General features: G+C 55.1%; 2 protein-coding genes across 5 annotated transcripts in view; one reads left to right on the top strand and one right to left on the bottom strand.

The window, feature by feature from the left end:
- Window positions 1-2,139: 2,139 nt before the first annotated feature.
- Window positions 2,140-10,062, top strand: LOC119921319 (protein lifeguard 2-like). 4 transcript variants are annotated; one of them, XM_038741605.1, is made up of 10 exons: window positions 2,140-2,168; window positions 4,593-4,687; window positions 4,945-5,023; window positions 5,122-5,175; window positions 5,523-5,613; window positions 5,869-5,906; window positions 6,030-6,117; window positions 8,046-8,135; window positions 8,926-8,973; window positions 9,733-10,062. In XM_038741605.1, exons 1-10 carry the CDS (start codon window positions 2,148-2,150, stop codon window positions 9,927-9,929), a joined length of 801 nt encoding a protein of 266 aa, XP_038597533.1. In that variant the 5' UTR covers window positions 2,140-2,147; the 3' UTR covers window positions 9,930-10,062. The 4 variants fall into 4 exon arrangements, with proteins under 4 accessions (XP_038597533.1, XP_038597540.1, XP_038597537.1 ...); XM_038741612.1 differs by having other exon boundaries at window positions 4,593-4,701; window positions 9,783-10,062; XM_038741609.1 differs by having other exon boundaries at window positions 4,593-4,701.
- Window positions 10,063-13,553: 3,491 nt separating this feature from the next.
- The window catches only part of ANKIB1 (ankyrin repeat and IBR domain containing 1), a 62,799-nt gene continuing 51,311 nt past the window's right edge, over window positions 13,554-25,041 (bottom strand). Inside the window, exons 15-19 of the mRNA XM_038765789.1 lie at window positions 24,246-24,424; window positions 22,658-22,709; window positions 18,535-18,646; window positions 16,824-16,957; window positions 13,554-15,849 (exon numbers count right to left, since the gene is read on the bottom strand). Coding sequence (XP_038621717.1) covers window positions 15,061-15,849; window positions 16,824-16,957; window positions 18,535-18,646; window positions 22,658-22,709; window positions 24,246-24,424 — 1,266 coding nt within the window. The 3' untranslated portion in view covers window positions 13,554-15,060. The remainder of the gene's footprint in view (window positions 15,850-16,823; window positions 16,958-18,534; window positions 18,647-22,657; window positions 22,710-24,245; window positions 24,425-25,041) is intronic.

Here is a 25,041-nt window from a genome sequence, read left to right as displayed (position 1 = left end):
ACAGCATAGCTCAGTGGAAAGAGCATGGGCTTTGGAGTCAGAGATCATGGGTTTGAATACCGGCTCCGCCACATGTCTGCTGTGTGACCCTGGGTAAGTCACTTAACTTCTCTGATCCTCAGTTACCTCATCTGTAAAATGGGGATTAAGACTGTGAGCCCCACATGGGACAGCCTCGTAACCTTGTTTCCCCACCCCGGCGCTTAGAACAGTGCTTTGCACATAGTAAGCGCTTAACAAATGCCATTATTATTAATAATAATAACAAATGCCATTATTATTATTCTAATTATAATCCATCAATCGTATTTCTTCTAGACTGTGATCCCACTGTTATCTATTACCTATCTGTTATCTATTATCTATTATAATAGATAATTAGAATTATCTATTCATGAGGGCGGGCTCCATGGGAGAGGGGGGCAGGTGGGGAGGGTCCCAGGTTGGAGGGGAGGGGAGGGGAGGGGAGGGGGGCCCGGGCGGGTTCCACGGTGGGTAACGGCCGGCCCCCGTGCGCTAGCGGCTGTACGGGCCCGACGGCGAGTGGACCGGCTGTGCGGGCCGGAGGGCGAGCGGAGGGGGCCGAGAGGAGCCCAGGCAGAGGTCAGGGGGTCCCGGCTCCCGGCCCTCGGGGCTGGGGGGGGGGCGGGGTCAGCGGCCCCGGGCCTCGGGAGAGTCGGTACCCCTCCCTGGGCCTCGCTGCTCCTCTCTGTCACATGAGGAACAAGGTCCCTGCCGAAAGGCCCCGCCGAAAGGCGCTTAGTGCAGTGCCCTGCACACAGGAAGCGCTCAATTAATTCATTCATCCAATCGTATTTATTGAGCGCTTACTGTGTGTGGAGCACTGGACTAAGCGCTTGGGAAGTACGAGTTGGCAACATAGAGAGACGGTCCCTACTCAACAGTGGGCTCACAATCAATCAATCAATTAATCAATCAATCAATCGTATTTATTGAGTGCTTACTGTGTGCGGAGCACTGGACTAAGCGCTTGGGAACTACGAGTTGGCAACATATAGAGACGGTCCCTACCCAACAGTGGGCTCACAATCAATCAATCAATCAATTAATCAATCAATCAATCAATCGTATTTATTGAGCGCTTACTGTGTGCGGAGCACTGGACTAAGCGCTTGGGAACTACGAGTTGGCAACATATAGAGACGGTCCCTGCCCAACAGTGGGCTCACAATCAATCAATCAATCAATCAATCAATCAATCTATCGTATTTATTGAGTGCTTACTGTGTGCAGAGCACTGTACTAAGCACTTGGGAAGTACAAGTTGGCAACATCTAGAGACGGTCCCTACCCAACAGTGGGCTCACAGTCTAGGAGGGGGAGACAGAGAACAAAACAAAACATATTAACAGAATGAAATAAATAGAATAAATATGTACAAGTAAAATAAATCAATAGAGTAGTAAATACGTACAAACGTATATACATATATGCAGGTGCTGTGGGGAAGGGAAGGAGGTAAGGCGGGGGGATGGAGAGGAGGAGGAGGGGGAGAGGAAGGAGGGGGCTCAGTCTGGGAAGGCCTCCTGGAGGAGGTGAGCTCTCAGTAGGGCCTTGATTTATTTCATCCAATAAATGCGATTGGATGAAAAGGCCCTGCCCCTCGACAGACCAGAATTGAGAAAACTGTGGGGAAAGCCATTTGGGAATGGACGAGGAGCTGGACGAATTCAAGGAGTCCAACATCTTGCCAACAGCCGCTCAGACTTAGCAGCCTGGCCTAGGGACTAGAGGCCGGGCCTGGGAGTCAGAAGGTCCTGGGTTCTAATCCCGGCTTCTCCACTTGTCTGCTGGGTGGCCTGGGGCCAGTCACTTCACTTCTCTGGGCCTCAGTTCCCTCATCTGTAAAATGGGGATTGAGACTGTGAGCTCCACGTAGGACAGGGACTGCGTCCAAACCGATTGACTTGTATCCGCCTGGCACGTAGTAAGTAAGCACTTAACGAATGCCCTACGTATTATTCTTCTTCTTATTTGAAGGGGTGGACGTTTTCCGCCTCACCCACCCCGGCACAGTCAGGATCACGGCCCGGGGGATGCTTCACCCTGCCGTGAGTTTGTCTTGGCCCTAGCGTTTCGGAGAAGTGGTTGTCCTTCCCCGAGGGGAGAGATCCAGGGGATCCGGGATGGCCCAGGAGAAGGAGGAGGTGAGATCCCCCCCGGGACCACCCGTGGGTTCTGGGGATCCCCCTCGGGGCGGGTGGGGGGAGCGGAGAGGGGGGAGGACGCCCCTAGCCATCCTTCTGCAGGCCCCCCCACCCCCATCCCAAAACACCCCCCACACACACACACAGGCGAGGGGAACGGCTTGGGAGGCTTTGGAGCCTGGACCCCATCATTCATTCATTCATTCAATCAATCAATTGTATTTATTCATTCAATCGTGTTTATAGAGCGCTGTACTAAGCGCTTGGAAAGTACAGTTCGGCAACAGAGACAATCCCTACCCAACAACGGGCTCTTAATAATAATAATAATAATGGCATTTGTTAAGCACTTACTATGTGTGAAGCATTCATTCATTCATTCAATCGTATTTATTGAGTACTTACTGTGTGCAGAGCACTGTACTAAGCGCTTGGAAAGTACAGTTCGGCATCAGAGACAATCCCTACCCAACAACGGGCTCTTAATAATAATAATGATAATAATAATAATAATAATAATGGCATTTGTTCGTTAAGCACTTACTATGTGCGAAGCATTCATTCATTCATTCAGTCAATCGTATTTATTGAGCACCTACTGTGTGCAGAGCACTGTACTAAGCGCTTGGAAAGTACAGTTCGGCAACAGAGACAGTCCCTACCCAACAACGGGCTCTTGATAATAATAATAATAATAATGGCATTTGCTAAGCACTTACTATGTGCAAAGCATTCATTCATTCAATCGTATTTATTGAGTGCTTACTGTGTGCAGAGCACTGTACTAAGCGCTTGGAAAGTACAGTTCGGCAACAGAGACAATCCCTACCCAACAATGGGCTCTTATTAATAATAATAATAATGGCATGTGTTCAGCACTTACTATATGCAAAGCACTGTTCTAAGCGCTAGGGAGGATATAAGGTGATCAGGTTGTCCCACGTGGGGCTCACAGTCTTCATCCCCATTTGACAGATGAGGTAACTGAGGCTCAGAGAAGTGAAGTGACTTGCCCAAGGTCACACAGCAGACAGGTGGCGGAGCAGGGATTAGAACCCATGACCTCCGACTCCCAGGCCTGGGCTCTTTCCACTGGGCCACGCTGCTTCTCTATTGAGCGCTTGCTGTGTGCAAATAGGCAGCAGCGTGGCCTAGTGGATAAAGCACGGGCCTGGGAATCGGAAGGTCATGGGTTCTAATCCCACTCGGCTCCGCCACTTGTCTGCTGTGTGACCTTGGACAAGTCACTTCACTTCTCTGGGCCTCAGCTCCCTCACCTGTAAAATGGGGATTAAGACTGTGAACCCCCAGTGGGACAGGGACCATGTCCAACCCAATTATCTTGTATCTACCCCAGCGCTTAGTACAGTGCCTGGCTCATAGTAAGAGCTTAACACATACCCTCGTTACTATTATTATTAGTACCCAGCCCATCAAACCCCGGAGCTAGACTGGAAGCTCTTTGTGGGCAGGGAACGTGTCCATTTACGTGTCTGTTGTGTTCTCATTTATTAATTGATTCATTCATTCAATCGTATTTATTGAGCGCTTACTGTATGCAGAGCACTGGACTAAGCGCTTGGGAAGTACAAGTTGGCAACATCTAGAGATGGTCCCTACCCAACAGCGGGCTCACAGTCTAGAAGGGGGAGACAGAGAACAAAATAAGACATATTAACAAAATAAAATAAATAGAATAAATAGGTACAAATAAAATAAATAAATAAATAGAATTCAATTTCAAAATAGATAAATTCACTAAATTGAATTGAATTGAAATAAATTCAATCGTATTCAATCGTATTAGAGAAGCAGCGGGGCTCAGTGGAAAGAGTCCAGGCTTTGGAGTCAGAGGTCATGGGTTCAAATGCTGGCTCCACCAATTGTCAGCCGTGTGATTTTGGGCAAGTCACCTCACTTCTCCGGGCCTCAGTTACCTTATATATGTAAAACTTGTACTTCCCCGGCGCTTAGTCCAGTGCTCTGCACACAGTAAGCGCTCAATAAATACGATTGAATGAATGAATGAATAAAAGGGGGATGAAGACTATGAACCCCCTGTAGGACAACCTGATCACCTTGTAACCTCCCCAGCGCTTAGACCAGCACATAGTAAGCGCATAATGCCATTATTATTATTCTTTATTGAGCGCTTATTGTGTGCAGAGCACAGTAGTAAGCGCTCGGGAAGTGCAATCCGGACCTAGAGAGGGACAATCCCTGCCCGCCGCGGGCCTAGGGCCTACGCTGCCCGCGGCTGAGTGGCAGGGCGGAAGAGGAGCCGTCATTGGGGTTGGCACCGGTGACTGACTGACCAACTGACTGACTGACCGATTGACTGACCGACTGACTGACCGACTGACCGACTGACCGGCCGACTGACCGACCGGAGGAGGGCGGCCCTCCCGCCCGGTCCCCCCGCAGCCCGGCAGCTCCGTGGTGGAGATGGGCCGGATCCGCTCCAGCTCCCGCTCCCCGGACTACGCCGACCTGGACGTAGTGGACGCCTTCTCCGAAAAGTCGGTCCGCAGGGGTGAGGCCGCCACCGGGCACCTCGGGGACCTGGGATGGACACCCCCGGGACCCCCGGGACCGGGCCCTGAGGCCTTTCCCCAAGGGGAAGCCGAGGCGGGGGGTCCATCATCTGCGATGGAGGGAGCGTGGCCTGACGGACGGACGGACGGACGGACGGACGGGCAGACAGGTAGAAGGACGGGGGCGGGGGGGGATGGATGGAGGGCGGGGGCCGAAGGAGCGGGTGCTGTGGTGTCCCCAGCTTTCGTCCGCAAGGTGTACTTCATCCTGGCGCTGCAGATGACGGTCACCACGGGCATCATCTGCATGTTTCTTTACGTGTGAGTGTGGGGCTCGGCCGGGGTCCGGGGGGTCCGGGGGGTCCGGGGCCTCGGAGCCCCCCTCCCCCAACAGGCCCCCCGCCCGCTGTGTCCGTCAGGGAGCCGCTCAACAAGTGGGTGCAGTTCAACCGCTGGTTCACCTTTGCGCTTTTGTGAGTGGGGCGGGCGGACCCATTGGGGACACCCCCTCCCCAGCCCCCCGCCCCCGGGGGCCCCCACCCACCGCCTCCTTGCCCGGGCCGGGGTCACGGGGCCCGGGGGTCACAGGGCCCGGGGGTCACAGGGCGGGGGGGCACAGGGCCGGGGGAAGGGGGTCCAGGGTACCCCAGAGGCCTCCGCTGCCCGGCGGGCGGTGGGCGGCCTAGCCCCAGCCCCAGCCGCTGTCCGGAGCGAACCGTTTTCCGTGCCCTCCATCCGTCTGTCCGTTCGTCCGTCCGTCCGTCCGTTCGTCCGTCCGTCCGTCCGTCCGTCCGTCCGTCGGTGGCGGCTCCCGCCGCAGCCCAGCCCTGTTCGGCCTGATCATCAGCCTGGCCTGCTTCGAGGAGCCCCGGCGCCACCTCCCCCTCAACTTCATCCTGCTCGGACTCTTTGTCAGTAGCCGCGACCCCCCGGGACCCTTCCCCTTTCCCTTCCCCGGCCCGCCCGGAGCCTCGGCCCATCTGCCCCCCGCCCCGCGCCCTCTTCCTGGCCCTCCCTAGCCGGCCCCCCTGTCCCCCTGTCAATCAATCAATCAATCAATCGTATTTATTGAGCACTTACTGTGTCCAGAGCACTGCACTAAGCGCTTGGCACTGTACTGTCCCTTTGTCCCCCCGCGGCGCCCCCATCCCCCTTTTCCGCTGCAGACGGTGCTGGAGGGGCTGCTGCTGGGAGCCGTGTCCGCGTAAGCTGGGGCCCACGGGACCCCCCACCCCAACCCCGGGCGGGGGAGGGGGCGGCGGGGACCGACACCCCCCCCATCCCACCCCCGGACGGGTCCGCTGAGCCAGCCCCCCCCTCCTCCCAGGTTCTTCGAGGTGGAAGTGGTGCTGTGGGCGCTGGGAGCCACGGCCTTCGTCAGCTTCGGCCTGTCCCTGTTCGCCCTGCAGACCAGGGTCAGTGCCCGGCCCAGGGGCCTGTGCCCTGTGCCCCCTGTCCTTGTTCTAGGCCTGCCCGGCAAGCCCATATGCCCCCTTCACCCTTGGCCCCCAGCTCAGGGCCGCCAGCCACTCCCCTTTGGGACGTCCAATCAGTCCATTCGCTACCGCCTACCGAGCTCCTGCGGCCGGCCGCAGAGCACTGTGCTGAGCGCTTGGGAGAGTACGAGAGAGTTAGAAGACAAGGTCCCTCGCCCTCAAAGAGCTTCCAGTCAGGCAGGGTCTAGTGGAAGGAGCGGGGTGGCTAAAGGGCCTGAGACCGCCGTGCTTGGTAAATTAGGAGGGCCAACGGCTATCTCCCATCGGGGTGGATTTCCTCGCTGCCTTCAGGCTTGCTGCTCAGTTTAGCCCTTGGTGGAGAACGGCTGAGAGGCTCCCAAGGGAAAACTAGAACCACACATACACAGCCACCTCCACAGGAGCAGCACGGCCTAGGGGAAAGAACACAGGCCTGGGAAGCATTCATTCATTCATTCAATCGTATTTATTGAGCACTTACTGTGTGCACAGCACTGTACTAAGCGCTTGGTACAAGTTGGCAACATGTAGAGACAGTCCAGGAGGACCTGGGTTCTAATCCCGGCTCCACAGTTTGTCTGCTGAGTGATCTTGGGCAAGTCACTTTACTTCTCTGGGCCTGTTAACCTCATCTGTAAAATGAGGCTTGAGATTGTGAGCCTCATTTGGGACAGGGACTGTGTCCAACCCGAATATCTTGTACCTAATGGCGTTTAGTGCAGTGACTGTCATTCATTCATTCATTCAATCGTATTTATTGAGCATTTACTGTGTGCAGAGCACTGTACTAAGCGCTTGGGAAGTCACATACCAAGCACTTAACAAATATCACAATATTATTATTATTATTATTATTATTATTATTATTATTATTATTATTACCTTCAGCATAGTCCAGTGCTGTTATGTCTTGGGGACGCGGGAGGTAGCTGAGGGACACTGGCAACAGAATTCTCTCCCCTTCCCTGAGGGCAGCAAATGGTCCGGGGGGGGGTCATTAGGGTGGATGAATATGCCCTCCCTCCCTACCATGTTGCCCTCACGTGCCCTCCCTACCACGTCACCCTCGCACCCAGATCTGTCCCCTTTAAGCACTCGATACTCACCCCACCCGCAGCCCCACTGCACTTTGGTCCACGTCGGTAATTTATTTAAACATCTTTCTTCCCCCTAGACTGTAAGCTCCTTGTGGTCAGGGAACGGGTCTACCAACTCTATGGTGTTGTTGTCCTCTTCCAAGCGCTTAGTACAGTGTGGAGCACAGAGTAAGCATTCAATAAATGCCATTAATAATGATGGTATTTGTTAAGCACTTATTATGTGCCAAGCATTGTTCTAAGCGCTGAGGTAGATACAAGGTAATCAGGTTGTCCCATGTGGGGCTCATAGTCTTCATCCCCATTTTACAGATGAGGGAACTGAGACTCAGACTTGCCCAAAGTCACACAGCTGATAAGTGGCAGAGCAGGGAGTAGAACCCACAGCCTCTGATTCCCAAGCCCGGGCTCTTTCCAACTAAGCCACGCTGCTTCAGTTGATTGATTGACGGTGCAGCGAGGGCTCAGTAGAGGGGTTGGGCTGGGACGGGTCCCGGGGAACCAGCCCAGACTTCCCTTGCGGCCTCAGGAAAACACTTCTCATCTGGTTCTACGGAAAGGCGGAAACTCAGAGCAGGGCCTCCTGGGTGCGAATCCTTCCTTTCCTTCCTGCCTTCCTCCTTCTAGGCTGGAGGGATTGGGTGGGTGGGGGGGCGCCTAGGCTGGGGGTGGGGACCCGTGTTGGTCAGCCAGAGGCCACCCCGGGTGGGCAGTCGGGCCCAGCGGCCGACGGGGCGGTGATGGGGCCCATCGGGTCACTGCCGTCCTCAGTGGGACTTCACTGCGGCCCTGGGCTTCCTGTGGGTTCTGGTGCTGGTTCTCCTCGCCTACGGGATCATCGCCGCCATCGTCCAGACCCAGGTAACCGCCCCGAGGGGCCCCGTCGGAACTGTCCCGCTCCAAACCGAAGCTCGACCGCCACCACCCTCCTCCCTCCGACTGCTCCCCCCACCTTCACAACCATCCTCCTCCTCAATCTATCCTCTCACCCCCATGGCCCACCTCCCCGTCTGTCCTTCCACCCCTCACCCTCCACCCTCCTCCTCTGCCCTTTCACCCCCACCACCCTCCGTCTCACCCCTGAGGCCCACCACCTCAGTCTGTCCTCCCATCCCCCCACCGTCTTCCTCTTCTGTCCTCCCACCACCCACTCCCCTCCTCCTCAGTCTGTCCTCAAACTCCCACCGCTCTCCTCCTCAGTAATAATAATAATAATAATGGCATTTACTACGTGCAAAGCACTGCTCTAAGCGCTGGGGCGTTTACAAGGTGACCAGGTTGTCCCATGTGGGGCTCACAGTCTTAATCCCCATTTTACATATGAGGTAACTGAGGCACAGAGAAGTAAAGTGACTTGCCCAAAGTCACACAGCTGGCAAGTGGCAGAGCCGGGATTTGAACCAATGACCTCTGACTCCAAAGCCCGTGCTCTTTCCACTGAGCCACGATGTTTCTGTCCCCCCAACCCCTACACACTTGGGGGTGGGGATTTGGGGGGGGGGGGGGAGGGGTGTGTGTGTGTGTGTGTGTGTGTGTGTGTGTGTGTGTGTATGTGAGACACACACATTAACGAAATGCCTGTCTTGTCAAACCTCTCTATTTCTGGGGCTGCTGCTTCAGCAGTGAATGTGCTCTTTCCTTTCTCTCACAGTGGCTCAGGATCTTGTACACATCTTTTGGGACCCTGATCTTTGCAATGGTGAGGGTCTTTCTCCTGCTGTCCCATGCCTGACCCCCTCCCTGAACCCCTCCCCTTGGCTTCTGGCTCCCGGGCCAGACCTCAGGGGAAAGAGCCCAGTCTCCGGCCCTGGAGCCCGTCCCTCCCCACTCCCAGGTCCCTGAAGCCATAGGGATAGCAGCAGATGAGGAGTCTATGCCGATGGTGGGAGGGGGAATGAGGAGGGTGTCTAGTCACTGGCCACGGGACAAGCACCAGTACAGTGCCCCGTACACAGTTGGTGCTCAGCACAGCAACCTACACAGCGGGTGGTACGGTGCTCCTCAAGTGGTATTTATTGAGTGCTGACTGTGTGTAGAGCACTGTACTAAGCGCTTAGGTGAGAATACAACAGAGTTGATAGGCACGTTCCCTGCCCGCAATGAGCTTAACAGTCGAGAGCAAGAGACAGACTGTACAACAGGGATATTACAGTTAGGGACAATACAATTAGGGCTATGTGCATGATTATTATTAAGTGCTAACAGCTAAGGGTGGAGAGACTATCAAGTGCTTCAAAGGGACAAGTTCATAGGCGACACGGAGAGGGAGTAGGGATAAAGAGGGCTTAATGGGGTGGGTGTCCAGTCTGGCAGCCCAGTGCCCTGCAGACGGCTGGAGGGGGTTGGGGAGGGGGTGGGAGGTGGGGGTGAGCGGAGGCGGAGCCTCTTGGAGAGGCCAGCCAGACCGAGGCCCTGAGCGATGAGGGTTTCTCTGGGGGCCTGCCTGCCTCCCTCCTAGTACCTGGTGGTGGACACGCAGCTCATGCTGGGCGGGCACCACCGCTACAGCCTGTCCCCCGAGGACTATGTCTTTGCCGCCCTCAACCTCTACCTGGACATCTTCACCCTCTTCCTGCTGATCCTGGAGCTCATCGGACTGACGCGTTAGGCCGGTGGCTGCCGGAGACCGTGCGTGGGCTGCCCCTGGGCGTTTAATTTGTGCCCGCGTCCTCTGCCCGCCCCCTACCCCCATGGCTCACCCGGCTCCATTCGCCTCCTCCCGGCTCTCCTACCCACTGGCCGGAGCCGGTGGCGTCTCGTTAAAGTAATAAAATAACCAATGACCATCCCTCCTCCTTCCCTGTCACCTCCCCAGACCGGACTCAATTCGGGTGGGGGCCGGGCCTAAATAATATTAATAATAATAATGATGGCATTTATTAAGTGCTTATCAGGTACAAAGCACTGTTCTAAGCGCTGGGGAGGTTACAAGGTGATCAGGTTGTCCCACGGGGTGGCTCACAGTCTTCATCCCCATTTTACAGATGAGGTCACTGAGGCCCAGAGAAGTGAAGTGACTTGCCCAAAGGTCACACGGCTGACAATTGGCAGAGCCGGGGATTTGAACCCATGACCTCTAACTCCAAAACCCGTGCTCTTTCCCTCGAGCCACACTGCTTCTCTAAATGATTGGTTTGATGTTAACGGCAGGTGTATGTGTGGTGGGGGCAATGCAGGGGAAGGGGGGAGAGACGGTATCGTCTAATGGCTGAAGGACGAGCCTGGGAGTCGGAAGGACCTGGGTTCTAATTCCGGCTCTGCTGCTTGTCGATGGTGTGACCTTGGACAAGTCATTTAACTTCTCTGTGCCGTAGTCGTCTCACCTGTAAAATGGGGATTAAGACTGTTAGTCTCATATGGGACATGGATTGTGTCCAACCTGATTAACTTGTATCTACCCCAGCACTTAGTATTCATTCATTCATTCATTCACTCCATCGTATTTATTGAGTGCTTACCATGTGCAGAGCACTGTACTAAGCTCTCAGAAAGTACAATACAGCAATTAACAGAGAGAATTTCTGCCCACAATGGGCCTAACACACAGTAAGCACTTAACAAATACCGTAAAAAAATAGGGACAGGGCTTGGGGTCTGCCTGGCTGCCATTTGGACCCACCACTCAGACAAGGAGCTGGAAAGGCTGCTGTGGCTAGCCCTGGGACCCCCGTGCCCAAACCTCCTTAGTTGCGGCTCTGACCCAGAGGTTTGTTTCTCTAAGTCCTGGGCCCAAGAGGCCCAGCCGTGGCAGTGACCCCCGACCCCTGGGTCACCGTGGTTAGTTGCAGGGCCTCGCACCTGCAGGGGTTGCAGACACACTGCGGCGCAGCGGCCTGCCCACCATTTCCTCACCTGCGAAATGGGGAGAACAATCTCCACCTCTCTGGGAAAAATGAGGTCACCGGAGTGAAGGCTCTTGGAGGGGGGAAAGAAAGGGCTATACGGACTCCAGGGTGCGTGCATGTGTGCGTGGGTATGCAGTTGTGAGAGTGAATGAGTGCGTATTGAAGAGCACCACCCTCTGCATATAACGGTGACGCTATTGTCAGTCAGTGTGCTCTGGTCTCTGCGCATGAGAGGGCTAGAACAGACAGACGTATGCCGGCCCCTCCTCTCCACTCTGGACCTGTATGCTTCGCCCTCTGCCCCATCATCCAGCCCTGCTGCCTGTAGAGCTCCATACTGGGCTCTTGGGAGAGTCCTATAAAAGACTCGATCCCTACCCTCGAGGAGCTTGTCCCATGCAGGGCCTCGTAGCATTTTCAAATCTCCCTCTTCATGTACAGCAGTCATGGTCTTTTCCGAGTTCGGATGCAAAAGACAAGCTCCCTACCTTTAAGGGGCACACACTCTTAATAATAATAGTATTTGTTAGGTGCTTACTATGTGTCAAGCACTGTTCTAAGCGCTGGGGTAGATACAAACTAATCGGATTGGACACGGTCCCTGTCCCACACGGGGCTCACAGTTTCAATCGCCATTTTACAGATGAGTTAATCGAAGCACGGAGAAGTGAACTGACTGCCCCAAGGTCACGCAGCGGACAAGTGGAGAAGCCGGAATTAGAGCCCAGGCCTGTTGTCTCTCCACTAAGCCATGCCACTTCCCTACTCCCTATGTCACGAGAAGCAGCGTGGCTTAGTGGAAAGGGCACGGGCTTGGGAGTCAGAGGTCATGGGTTCTAATCCTGGCTCCGCCACTTGTCAGCTGTGTGACTTTGGGCAAGTCACTTCTCTGGGCCTCGGTTACCTCATCTGTAAAATGGAGATCAGGATTGTGAGCCCCAAGTGGGACAACCTAATAACCTTGTATCTATCCCAGCGCTTCAAACAGTGCTTGGCACATAGTAAGCGCTTAATACCAACATTATTATTATTATTATTATTATTGTTAATCCAACCCTATGTCTGTCCAGGGCCTTTTCTCCAAGATGATTAGCAGACTCTCTCCTGAGCGCTGTCCCCATGCAGGTCCACCTGCTGCTGGGCCAGGGCCTCCCAGCTGTCCCGTGGCCTCGGACTGCTGGCAGGGCAGGGCTCTCTTGACTAATTCACATCCTTCCCAAATCCTTATGTTGGGGCTTGGGGGCTATTTATAGACCAAGCCCTGTGCTATGCACCCGCTAAGTCGGGCCAACTGGCCAGGTGATCGTCCATCTGTCTGGCCGTCCGGGAGAAGAATCCCAACGTACCCAAGCTTTGCCCAAACAGAGGGCTGGAGGGCTCAGACTGGTCACGGCAGGTCAGGAGGTCAACAGGCACTGGGCCCTCAGGCAGAGGCCGGGGAACGGCTCAAAGGAAGAAGAGCCAGCAGTCCCTCAACTGGCAGAAACCAACTTGGCCGGGGAACGAGTCAAATGAAAATCGTTACGTAATAAATGTTTAATCAAAGAACTTTACAGATTATTAACAGCATTCATTTGGCCAAACAGCTACACATTTGTAGTTTCCTACAGTATATAAAGTGGGAATGTATCAAGTATAGACTATGAAAGTGCAAATAACAATTCAAGGTTAGAGTCATTTTTTTACATTATAAAATTAACTTGTTTACAAAATAGGCTTTGCCAAACTTTATTTCTGAATCGTGAAGTCAATGACTGTGGCGTTTCGGAAAGTATGTACCGAGAAAATGCAAATTTTGTACTGGTCACTTTCATGCTCAGCGTCAGACAGTATGGAAACCATGGCTCTCGACCTCAGCCCAAAGCAAGCTACAGAGAAACCACAACCCACTAGATTCCAGCTTCCCACTGAGCACTCCTAGCCTCTCCCGCTCTCCTCACCGCTAATAATGCACAGAACCTTGGGGACCTTCTACTCAGTAATTAATTACCACTCGGAGAAATCATCGTGTCGAAAGACACCTTGGTGGTAAACCAATTCAGAAAAAAAGCAAAAAAACCAACAACCGTTGAGTGAAAGATTTCAGGTGACCACCCAGCATTCTACTGCAGAAAAAAAAAACAACCCCAAAACATGGGATCATCCTAGAATGACAATGGAAGGGGCTCGGCCAATGCTCTCTCCGGACCGGCCAGGCTAGAGCTAGTGGACGCTTGTCCCAGGAACATTGGGGGGACACCTGGGCGACGCCTCCGTTTCCAAACAGAATATCCCGCCCGCGTGAGCTCTGGGGCCCGGGAGATGCCAAAGGCAGGCCCAGAGGTAACAGCTCTCAAGAGATTTTCGAGGAACTCATCCGGTTATAACATCAAGAGTTTAGAGAACTTCCCCGTGTCCCCGTGCCCCTCCTCCCCCCCGCCCACCGAAGCCCCCCTCTACTTGGTACTGACCTGTACACGCTCAGTAGCAAAACGGCAGCAGCAGGGACCTGCAGACCTCTCTAGTCGTCCGGCGAAACAGAAATCGGGCCGCCGCATCCCTATTTCGCTTGAGTTAGGCTAGTCTGGATTATATGTAAGTCAAACGGCTGCCCCGAAAAGGTATATGTTCTATTGTAATACATACTGTACCATCGTGTCTTACCACTAAGACCAAGATTTTCTTCACAGTAAGACACGGATAACTAGGAAGTTTTCTTATTTTTTAAACACTTAAACAGTATTCACACAGCAAATGAAGATTGTGCAATCGAACAAACACACATAGATGTGTGTGTGTGTGCCTTGGGCAGATGAGCTGACTGAACCTGGGGACAGTGAGAGTCACCAGAAGGGAAGGCCCAAGTTGCTTTTTCAGGGGGGTGGGGGGGGCGGGATTTGAGGGGGAGCACGGCCCCCCCCTCCCCACCCCGGAGCAGGGTGGACACGGAGATTCCAGTCACTGGCGGATTGAACTGTCCCCCCAGGTCGGGGAAAGGCACAGTAACATGTGGCGGGATTGGGGGAAGTGGGGGGTGGTGGTGTTGCTGACCGGTCCAGGAAAACTCGGGGCAGGGATGGGGAGTGGCGTGGCCTTCCTAGAACTCCAGAAACCTCCCTTCTCGCCTGCTTGAGAAGCCACCGCCTTCTGGAATCCTTACCCTGCCACTGCACCACAGGCTGGACTGGACAGCACAGCTACGGCTATTAAGAACATGCGGACCGCCGCCAGCGGGCCCCCACGCCCCAGAGGCACCGCTACCGCCACAGGAACGAGGGTGAACCGCTGCTCCGGGGTTCCCTGGTCGCCCCTTCCACGGCTGCCCCTCGCGGGGCTGGCTAGTCCCAGTTTGGCACTCGGGGACTGTAAATAGACCTGCCTGAATCTCTGCCTGGGGTGAAAATAAAGACGGTCACCTTGTTGTGGGTGCAGTGCTAGAGGAGGGGCGTGGGAGCCCACGGGTCACACCACTAGTAAGAGGGAAGAGAAAGTTACAGGGACGTGACAGCGGGGTGGGAAAACGAGGCGCTCCGCAGGATGAGGCCGCTGTGGCTGAGATGGAGCGACGGGGTCAAATGGAGGGAAGGGGGGAGGCCTTTGCCTCCATCTCCCCTTTCCAGCTGAGCGGGGGCCGTGCTCTGGGACGGAGACCCACCCTGATCCCATGCCAAAGAAATTCCTCAGAAGGTTCCGCCTGCACCAAGAAGCTCGCTCCGAGGACATTCCTCCTGCAGGTTCAACCCCCACATCCGTGGTTTTCCACGGAACCGGAACCGTGCGGTTTGACGCTTCCGATGTGTATGTTCCACCTGGGTCACCTCTTGGGGTCCAGGAGCAACGTGTGGGTGTGGATGCGTGTCTGCGTGTGTGTGTGTTCATGTGCGAGCCTGTGGCTAGGGGTGGCTGGGGGTAGGTGCGTGTGGTGTGCGCGTGTGCAGATGTGGGGTTGTGTGGGCGTGGGTTCATACCAAGTGCACTTGCTCGGTCCACCCGGTGGAGGTCTGAGGAGTTTGGCCGGCAAGTCCTCCCACGGGGTCCGCGCAGTCGGCTGCTCCGACAGTGGCACAGTCACCGGCTCGGGGTTCTCCTTCCCCAGGCCCGGCGCTGTCTCCGGGACCGCTTTCCTCCGCCGTGCTTCCTTCACCCGCCCCCTCAAACGGGGCATGCTCTTCCCGGAGCGCCGGTCCGACTTCCTCCCCGTCCTCCACCGGCGTCGCCGCCACCATCTCCCTGCCCTCCTCCTCCTCCTCCTCCTCCTCCTCCTCCGGCCTGGCGGCCGGTCCCCTCTCAGGCCCGGGTGGGTCCCGGCCGGGCTCAGCGGCAGCTGATGGGATCAGGGCGATGCTCTGGGGGTTCATGTCGTGAAACCAAGCCATGATGTTTCCCAGGAGATCGGCGTTGGGGCCGGGGTCCCGGTGGGAAGGGTCCGCGCCGCCGGCCTCCGAGTCCAACCCGTCGGAGGGCTGCGGCTCCCGGTCCCTGGCGGGGAAGGGGTCGCCGGCCGCCCCGAGGCGCAGGAGGCTCTCGCCGAGCTCCAGCAGCTCCGAGCTGCTGAGGGCGGGCCGGGGGTGGGCCGGAGCCCCGGGACCGGCCTCCAGCCTCGTCGGCAGAGAGGTGCCCGTGGCGCCAAAGGCGGCCTCGGGCCGGAGGAAGTCTCCGGCCTCCTCGTCCATGGCCAGCCCCGAATCCTGCAACGACAGCTGGATGGCCAGCAGGATGTTTGGGTCGTCTTCATCCAGGGAGCTCAGGGCCTGAGGGGTGGGACAGATGGAGAGAAAGAGAAGGAGACACAGAGACAGAGGGAGGGGGATGTGGATCTGAGCCCTCACCCGGCAACCTCAGCCACACCGGCCTCTGGGACAAACCGCCAGTTTGCCCGTTAGCCTACCAGTTGGCCTGCTGGTCGACCAGCTGGACGGCCAACGAGGGTCCTTCGCCTGACCCCCGCATCAGACTGCAGGCCTCCGGAGGGCAGGTAACACCCGTCTGGCTTCTGATGCGCTCTCCCAAACACCCAGTCACTAAGACTGATGGACCGAGTGAACGACTGATGCGACAGTCGATAAAGACAAGGACCAGGGGAGGGCAAGTTTGCTCTTAACCTTCAGCCTGATATTGGAATAAAATTGTGTCTGCATTTGTACGAAGGAACGTCGGCAGATTTCATTAGATGTAGCACGGCTCAGTGGAAAGAGCTTGGGCTTTGGAGTCGGAGGTCATGGGTTCAAAACCCGGCTCCACCAATTGTCAGCTGTGTGACTTTGGGCAAGTCACTTAACTTCTCTGGGTTTCAGTTACCTCATCTGTAAAATGGGGATTAAGACTGTGAGCCCCACCGCGGGACAACCTGATCACCTTGTAACCTCCCCAGCGCTTAGAACAGTGCTTTGCACATACTAAGCATTTAATAAATGCCATCATTATTATTATTAGATGAGACACCTCTCCCTGGCAAAAATAAAAGAGAATTTCTGCTGAGGGTTGTGGAGAGGGGAGGGAGAACTGGGATAATAGGTTCGTTTTCTTTTCTCCCAGACATTCCAGAGCCATTCATCTTCCCACAACAAATATTTGAAGGCAGAAAATTTGGGAAAGAGTTAAAACAGCGTGACGACAAGAAGCAGAGAAGAAGGGAGGGTAGTGGGCTGGGCTGTATTGGGGGGCAGAGGGCTAGGCTGCGGTAGTCGAGCGGGTTGGAGGCGGGCAGTGGGGAGGGTACCGATACCTGCAAGGAATCCTGGTTCTCAGAGCGGCTAGCCGGGGTGTAGTCGTGCAGCGAGGAGCTGTGCAGGACGCTGACCGATGCTGAACTCACCATGGAGGTCCCGGGCCTCCGGCTGCTCCCTCCCTCTTGGCTCTCTGTTCAAACCAAAGTCCCACCGGGACAATTCGACTCCCACAGGTTGACGGGGCCCCGCTCTTCACCCAGCCAACCTCCCTCCGAGGCGGCAGACAGACCTGCGGGTCCCCCTTCCCGTCCCGGCCCCGAGGCAGGACAAGAGCCTCGTCTGGCTCGGCAGAAGTGGACCCCAATGGGGAGACCTGCTCTGAGGAACTTGAATCCTGACAGTCTAACTGGAGGCGGCGCAGCGCCTGCGGGGCCCTGGGGTTTCACTCCAGCCATTAAGGGGGTGGGCTCTTCCCCGAGGTGGGAACATCAGAGGCATTCAGGCCAAGGAGGGGTCTCCACTGCAGCCTCCCGAGTGGACATGCCCAGTCGTCTCTTCCTGTCTGCCCTTGGTCTCCCCGCCCCCCAACCCAGGGCTCTTTCCCAGTGACCTTCTGTATCTCCGATGCCCTGTCCATCAGCCTGTCTGCCCCTCGTCCCTTCTGTCTGTCCTTGTTCACCAGACCTGCCCAGCCCCCACTTGAACTCGTCCCCAGTTCACCCTCCGTCTCCTTGTCCTCTGTCCCGACATTCTCGCCTCTGTCTCATTCCTACTCTTCTGTCCCCAACTATGTCTCTCTCCACTCCCCTGCAACATCTGCCCCCCTCCCCCATGTCTCTCCCCCATCTCGGTCCCATTCCTTGCTCCGCAGCCTCTCCGGATTCCCCGACTGCTGCTCCTCACGGTCTGTTCCCATCATCTCTCTGCCTTTGCCGACCTTCCGATCCCCATTCCCTGCTGCGTTCCCGCCCTTTCTCTGTCACTCACTTCCCCTCTCTCCTTCCCTCCCCATACTGTTCGCCTTCTCTGCTTCCCTCCCCGACACTTTGGAAGTTCATCTCGGACATTTTAAATCGCCGTGTGTCCTACAAATAAAAGAATGTTCCCATTACAGAACGTAAACAAGCTACACAGACAATTAAATGGTGATGGAAAATTCTTTGGAGAAAGTAAGGCACAGAGTGCTAGGAGCATCTGGTGATTTGTTTCAAACCTTCCCCCCTGCACCTGAGGGGCAAAAACGATCATTATTATAATAAAGAACCCGGGACATCTTCCTGATCAACCCCCACATAACTGCCTTAACGCCTACAGGGATCTTTTATTTGTTGTCGCTGTCATTTGGTTTCTACCACCTGCCCCTTTGTTCTTTCTCTTTCCTTTGTGGACAATTTGGCATCCCTGCCTGCCCAACCAGATTGTAAGCGCTTTGAGGCCAATGATCATGTCTACTTCTAAGGCATGTCTCAAGCCCCTAGCAGGGTGCCCTGCCCACAGCAAGTGCCCAGTACAGTGCTCTGCCCACTGCAAGCCCCCGGGACGGTGTTCCACACACCCTCTACAAGGGTCCAGTACAATGTTCTGCACATAACACACATCCAGTACTGTGCTCTGCCTACACAGCAGACAACCAGTACAGTGCCCCGCTGTGATCAGGTATCCAGGACAGTGCCCCCCACTCAGAAGACGCCCATCACAGTGCTTCACACCCAGAGGATGCTGCTGATGGAAGTGAGAGACTGGAAGAGACGCCAGCCAAGGCCTCACCTAAAGTGCTCTCGCTTGGCTCATCAGGGTCTGGGGTGTTACTGAGCAGACTGTGCACGTCCCCTCGTCGCCGTTGGCGGTGCCGCCTCCGATACTGAAATTCAGCATATTCCTGCATAAACCAAAGGCATAAAACGAGGGAGCATGCAGTAACACTTGCCAAAAAACTTAAAATTGGAAAAAAAATTCAAAAGGCAGCAGCACATTTTTCCCTTGGAAAAAATGTGTGATTTTATACGCCCGGTATAGAATCACCCGTCATCAGGGAAACAAAGGTCAGTTTTGCCCGTGCAGGGTGGAAAGCCGCCAAAATCTCCGAGACCCGAAGCAGCCTGGCCCGGGGGCCAGAGCTCTGCCAGGCGCAGAGCCGTGTGCCCGAAGTGCGAGCCCCATCCCCCCAGGTGCCAGATGGAATCTAGAGTCCAATAGGGGCTTTCAGACCGGCCGGCCCGGCAGCATCCCCCGCGGCTCGGTCCGCCTCTCCCAGTCCTTTGGCCAGCATGCCCTCTCAGGCACGCTGAGGCGTCAGCCAGGGGGAGGATGTGGAAGCGTAGGTGTTTGCCGGGGGAAGCTCGGTCCCTCGGTGTTGAGGACTGGCATTTCCCTGGGGAAGGCTGGGAATCGGAGCCCCCTGGTAGGCCACCCAGCGTCCCCCTGTCCAGGTCTGGGAGGAGTCCCCGGGGTCTGATCTCTACTGGGGCCGCTCCACTGGGATGTCAATGGGCAGATTTCACCCCTCCGCAGATCCGTGTTGGGAAGGGCAAAAGCAGAGTACAGAAACCGGCTGGGAAAAGGGCAGGAATGGGACTGGGAGGGTGGCCTGACCTCAGATTTTTATCCAGGTTTCACACCGCAGTGTTCCCCACTGGCAGGCACAGGCCAGGAAAATGGGCTGGGATCTCCCAAGAAAAGCACCCCAAAGAAAATCCAGAGCTGTGTCTCCAAGTCATCTTTGGAGTCGAACCTGCTTCCCGTTGTCTCGGTGTCCACAGGCGACCTCGCTCGGGGCAGGGATGGCCTGACCCAGGGCCCGTCTGTCCTTCCTCCTCTTCCCAGTGGTCCATGGCAGGACCGATCCCTGGGCCTGCCCCAATGCTCTGCCTGCCCCCCAGGGCCCCGTCCTCTGCCACCGCCCCCCAAAAAGTGAACGTAATAACTGTGGTATTGGTTAAGCATCTACCATGTGCCAAGCATCATACTGAGACTGGGGTAAATACAATCGGATCAGATCCAGTTCCTGTCCCACTTAGACCAAGCTGGTTCCCACAGATAACTATTGTTTTGATCTGAAATATGGTCCTGAACTTGACTTTCCAGAGCAATGTCAAGAGAAGCAATTTGGCAGTCTAGTGGAATGAGCCCGGGTCCGGGAGCCAGAGGGATCTGGATTCCAACCCCAGGCTCTGCCGTTTGTCAGCTGTGTGCCCTTGGGCAAGTCACTTAACTCCTCTGTGCCTCACTTATCTCATCTGTAAAATGGGTATTAAGACACTGACTGAGCCCCATGTGGGACATGGACTGTGTCCAACCTGATAAGCTTGTATCTATGTGCCCGGCACATAGCTCTTAACAAATACCATTAAAATAATAACAATAATGTAGTGCTTAGTGCGGTGCTCTGCACATAGTAAGTGCTCAGTAAATACCATTAGATTGACTGCCTGTTATGAGACCTTGGGTGAGTCACTTCACTTCCCCAGGCCTCAGTTTCTGCATGTGTAAAATGGGGATTCAGTATGTGTTCTACTTCGTGTGAGCCCCATGTGAGACAAGGACCGTGTCCAATCTTCAAAGCCTTATTGAAGGCACAACTCCATGGCCTAATGGATAGAGCATAGGCCTGTAAATCAGAAGGTCATGGATTCTAATCCGGGCTCTGCCACTTATCTGCTGTGTGACTCTGGGCAAGTCATTTTACTTCTCTGTGCCTCAGGTACCTCACCCGTAAATGGGGATTGAGACTGTGAGCCCCATGGGTGACAGGAATTATATCCAACCTGATTTGCTATAATAAAACCTATAATTCTAATTATTTATATTGATGCCTATCTACTTGTTTTGTTTTAATAATAATAATGGTATTTGTTAAGCGCTTACTATGTGCAAAGCACTGTTCTAAGTGCTGGGGAGGTTACAAGGTAATCAGTTTGTCCCACGGGGGGTTCACAGTCTGAATCCCCATTTTACAGATGCGGTAACTGAGGCCCAGAGAAGCCAAGTGATTTGTCCAAAGTCACACAGCCGACAAGTGGCGGAGCCGGGATTTGAACCCATGACCTCTGACTCCAAAGCCCGGGCTCTTTTCACTGAGCCACGCTGCTTGTCTCTCCCCTTATAGACTGTGAGCCCATTGCTGGGTAGGGATTGTCTCTATTTCTTGCCAAATTACACTTTCCAAGTGCTTAGTACAGTGCTCTGCACACAGTAAGCACTCAATAAATAAGACCGAATGAATTTGCTTGTATCCACCCCAGCACTTAGTACAGTGCCTGGCACATAGTAAGCGCTTAACAAATACTATCATTATCTTATTATCTCCTCCAAGAGATCTTCCCAAACTAGGTCCCCCCTTTCCTCCTCTCCCACCCCCTTCTGAGTAACTCTGACTTGCTCCCTTAGTTCTTCCCGCCGTCCCAGCCCCACGGCACTTATGTCCATATCTGTAATTTTTTTCTTTTCAATGATGTCTGTCTCCCTCCTCTAGACTGTAAACTCATTGTGGGCAGTGAACGTGTCTGTTTATTGTTGCACTGTACTTTCACAAGCGCTTAGTACACTGCTGTGCACACAGTAAGCGCTCAATAAATACGACTGATTGAGTGAATGAATGAATGAAAACTGTCTCTGCCCCAGCACTCAGTACAATGCTTCGCACCTAGTAAATTTTTTAACAAATAACCCAATAGTGGCAACTATAGGCAGGCCGGTATCTTTAAGTGGCTTTCCCTTGGGGCAGCCCTCCACTCTTGGAGCTGCCTGGGACCCCGGCTGGAACCGAGCGGGGCTGCTGCTTTCAACGGCTTCTTTCTCTGCAATTGGTCCTGACCCTGCCCGCACGGGTCTGAGGAGCCCCTGCGACGAACACAGCCCCCGCTGAGCTGCCCCTCTCCCCAGAAACCACTCCTGAACACCAAACAACCTCCGGAGAGGTCTGCCGAGGCCATTGGCCACGAGCTCTTTCATTTCCTCACAGGTCTGACTCCTCCTCCTTCTCTTCTTCCTTCTTCTCCTCCTCCTTTCCAGAGCCCATTCCACCCAGACCTTCTCGAAAGTTGTTGCTGAGCCCCTAACCGTCACCACCTTGATGTGAAACGTGGAACCCTCCTCCCCACATTGAGGTGGTCATGGCGGTGGCAGTGGCTAAAGGGCTAGGGGTGCGACAAACGAGCTGGTAACCCTCCTGTGGGCAGGGAACCCTCCGTTGTCCACTTCCTGGGCCTGGAGCTGGTGGCTGCAGCGGCTGCAGTTGCTGCTGCTAAGCAGGGGCTCACCCACCCCCTCTGTGATCCCCCCTGTGCCCTCCCCATTTCGCTGGGCTGCTCACATCCCACTCACCGTCCCAGGGAAGATTTCAGGGATGACCTGGCTGGGAGGGATGGAGGGATGGAGAGAGGGAGAGACGGAGCGAGGGGGAGCCTGCCATCAGTTTGCGTCCTGCTTGGACCTAAAATCTGCCCACGGATTCTTCCAATATAGATATCCAAGCAGGAGTCAAACTTATTTGTCCACGCAGACTGGACCGACAGCACATGCAGAGGGGCCTCTACATTGAGCGTATTTACAGCCACGTTGAAAAAAAAAAGTTCATTTTCCAAAACCGTTTTTTCCAGGCTCTCTCTTACCTTGCAGTGACGAAAGACAATGTAAAACGGCAACTGCCCATGCCCTCCTGCACCATTTTGAACCAAGAAAGGTTCCGTGAGGTACCCCCGGGGCGCTCGCCCAAGTGCTCCACCCCCAGCAGGAGCTCAGCAGCACATACTATTTATTGACTGACTGATCACAGGTGTGGGTGAGGGAAGGCAGGGATTTTGATCCAGGGCAGGCTGGGGCACCCCTGGGCAGAAACGGTGCACGCCGGGGAGGACACCGTTCACAATGGGATCGCGAAGGAAACAGTTACCTCAGGTGATGCAAATCCCAAATATTCCCAGTCCCACGTTCCGCCGGCAAAGCTGTGAACAAATCGGACAGAGCGCCGCCAGGTCAACAATGCTCAGTGAGGCAATGTGGCCAGCCCATTTGACAGTACAGTGCTTAGTACAGTGCTCTGCACACAGTAAGCGCTCAATAAATACGATTGAATGAATAAATCTGACAAAGGACCCCCCTGGCCTAAGCTCATCGCCGGATGAAACCGATTCCCCGTCGACGGCCAGAATTACGTGCAATCCCGACAGCCCGGTGGTGTTCCAGGGGCCGTGGCTGGGTGTCGGTCCGGCGCTCCATGAGAAAGCACACGACTCGAAGCCCCCCACCCGGACCTCTGCTCCAGCCACCCCCTGGGAGTGGGACAATTTGCACTTCTGTGTGCATGCAGATAGCCCTGATGAGTGTTTGGTGGACTCTCCCCTCCCCACTTCAAGACTGTGAGCCCGTTGTTGGGTAGGGATTGTCTCTATCTGTTGCTGAACTGTACTTTCCAAGTGCTTAGTACAGTGCTCTGCACACAGTAAGTGCTTAATAAATACGACTGAATGAATGAATGAGTGAACCATCACAAAATCAAACCGCTTGCTGTCCGCAAACACCTGCAGAAGTTGGCTGCTTTCAGATCGCCCTCACACCTCAGCCTGGCGAGGCCCGTTGACGGGTGGCTGTAAGCTTGTTGTGGGCAGGGAGTGGGTTTGTTATTTTGTTATACGGTACTCTCCCAAGCACTTAGTGTAGTGCTCTGCATACAGTAAGGGGTCGATAACCACGACTGAGGTCAAACCCTGAGATATGGAACCCCAAGACCCCCCACCACGGGGGCTGCTCGTATTGGTACCATTCACCACTGCCCCAGCAGCCCTGAGGGACAGAATGCTTGGGCCTCGCACAGCCTGCTAATCCACACGGCCCTAGCCAGAAGACCCGCGAATCCCCACTACCTGACCAGCCACTCAGACATCCGCCCCTGACAGTTACTCTAGGACGGTGGTTCAGAGCCACTAATACACGGTTCCAGCAAGTCGCAGGGGCTCGGCTTGGGACCCGCCCTGGCTCAGGCTAAGAAACCACACAAGACGGCATAGGAATGGCTGGTGTCCGAGGCAGGGGGGACGGCTGCGAGGTCTCCAACCCGGATTCTCTGTCGGGAGCCAGGGGACCAGACCAAATGATCCCACACCAAGTCCACACCCATGGACAGGGAATGGGCCTGAGGCCCAGAGGGACCTGGGATCTAATCCCGGCTCCTCCACACATCTGCTGTGTGGCTCTGGGCAAGTCACTTAACTTCTCAATGCCTCTAGTTACCTCACCTGTCAAATGGGGATTAAGAGTGTAAGCCCCTTGTAGGACAGGGACTGTGCCTAACCTGATTACCTTGTATCTACCCCAACACTTAGAACAGTGCACGGCACATAGTAAGCATTTAGCAAATATCACCATTATTATTATTATTTCTACTATCATTATTACTGTTATAGATACTGAGGATCTAGGTGCCTTCCTGACAAGACTCGGGCCTTCCCCTGCCCGAGCCCCCCGATCCCTCTTGAGGTTACCTGCGCCTGGGGGCTTCGGGCGAGTCTGCCGGTGCCACCCCTCGGGCTACCGAGGCCAAGAACTCCTGTCTCTTCTGCTGCACGAGGCAGGCGGCCCGGATGATTTTGTGGCGGGGTGTGCGTAGGTACGGCCGGTTGACTTTCTGCGCCAGGTCTTCGGTGACCATCTCTAGATCCGTCTGAAATTGGGGTAGAGAGAGGGAAGGGCTGTTCTCAGGCCTGGGCCAGAGTAAGGCCGGGACCTCGGCTGGCTGGAAATGCTCTCCCCTCGGCTGGACCTCCAAAGGGCGCTAACAGTCCTCAGTGTCCTTGCAGCCCCACACCGTCCCTTCTACAGAGGCCAGAGAGGCTCAGAGACCCAGTTGAAGTCACATGGTAGGCTGGAGCCATGAGCGGGGCTGAGCCGGAGCTCTCACCCATGCCTGCCTGTTCCGAGCCCACGCCCCTTCCCCGGTCACGCAAACCGATATATCGGTTTGAACGCAAGGCAGTCTCCCCTCACCGGGACGGCCAAGCAATCCGGTGGCACAGGGGGTGTTGAGCTGACCCAGCCAGCCATCGGGAGGGCTGGGCAGCAGTGGCAGCAGGCCACGGCTGGTCTTGGGAGAGGCGGCAGCAACACCTTTGGTGGCACACTCACTGGCCACAGGGAAGGAGAGAGCTAGAGACTTAATGAGGAGCTTTTGAGGCCTTTGTGGCTCTCTGAGGGTCCCCCAGATGGGCCAGGCAGGGGAGGATGGGAGACGCAGGGTTTGAGGGAGGGAGGGCGGGCTGAAGTCCTGGGCTCAGGTGTTTA

This window comes from Tachyglossus aculeatus, chromosome 2 (genome assembly GCF_015852505.1).
Source record: "Tachyglossus aculeatus isolate mTacAcu1 chromosome 2, mTacAcu1.pri, whole genome shotgun sequence".
Lineage (NCBI taxonomy): Eukaryota > Metazoa > Chordata > Mammalia > Monotremata > Tachyglossidae > Tachyglossus > Tachyglossus aculeatus.
The sequence above is the reverse complement of the archived record's forward strand: the minus strand, read 5'-3'. Positions and strand labels throughout refer to the sequence as shown.

Bases quoted from the DNA above. Each gene is read 5' to 3' on its own strand.
- LOC119921319 (XM_038741605.1), top strand. From the start codon at position 2,148: ATGGCCCAGGAGAAGGAGGAG. The intron at 5,614-5,868 runs GTCAGTAGCCGC...TTTCCGCTGCAG, and splicing joins TCATCCTGCTCGGACTCTTT to ACGGTGCTGGAGGGGCTGCT. The intron at 5,907-6,029 runs GTAAGCTGGGGC...CCCTCCTCCCAG, and splicing joins CTGCTGGGAGCCGTGTCCGC to GTTCTTCGAGGTGGAAGTGG.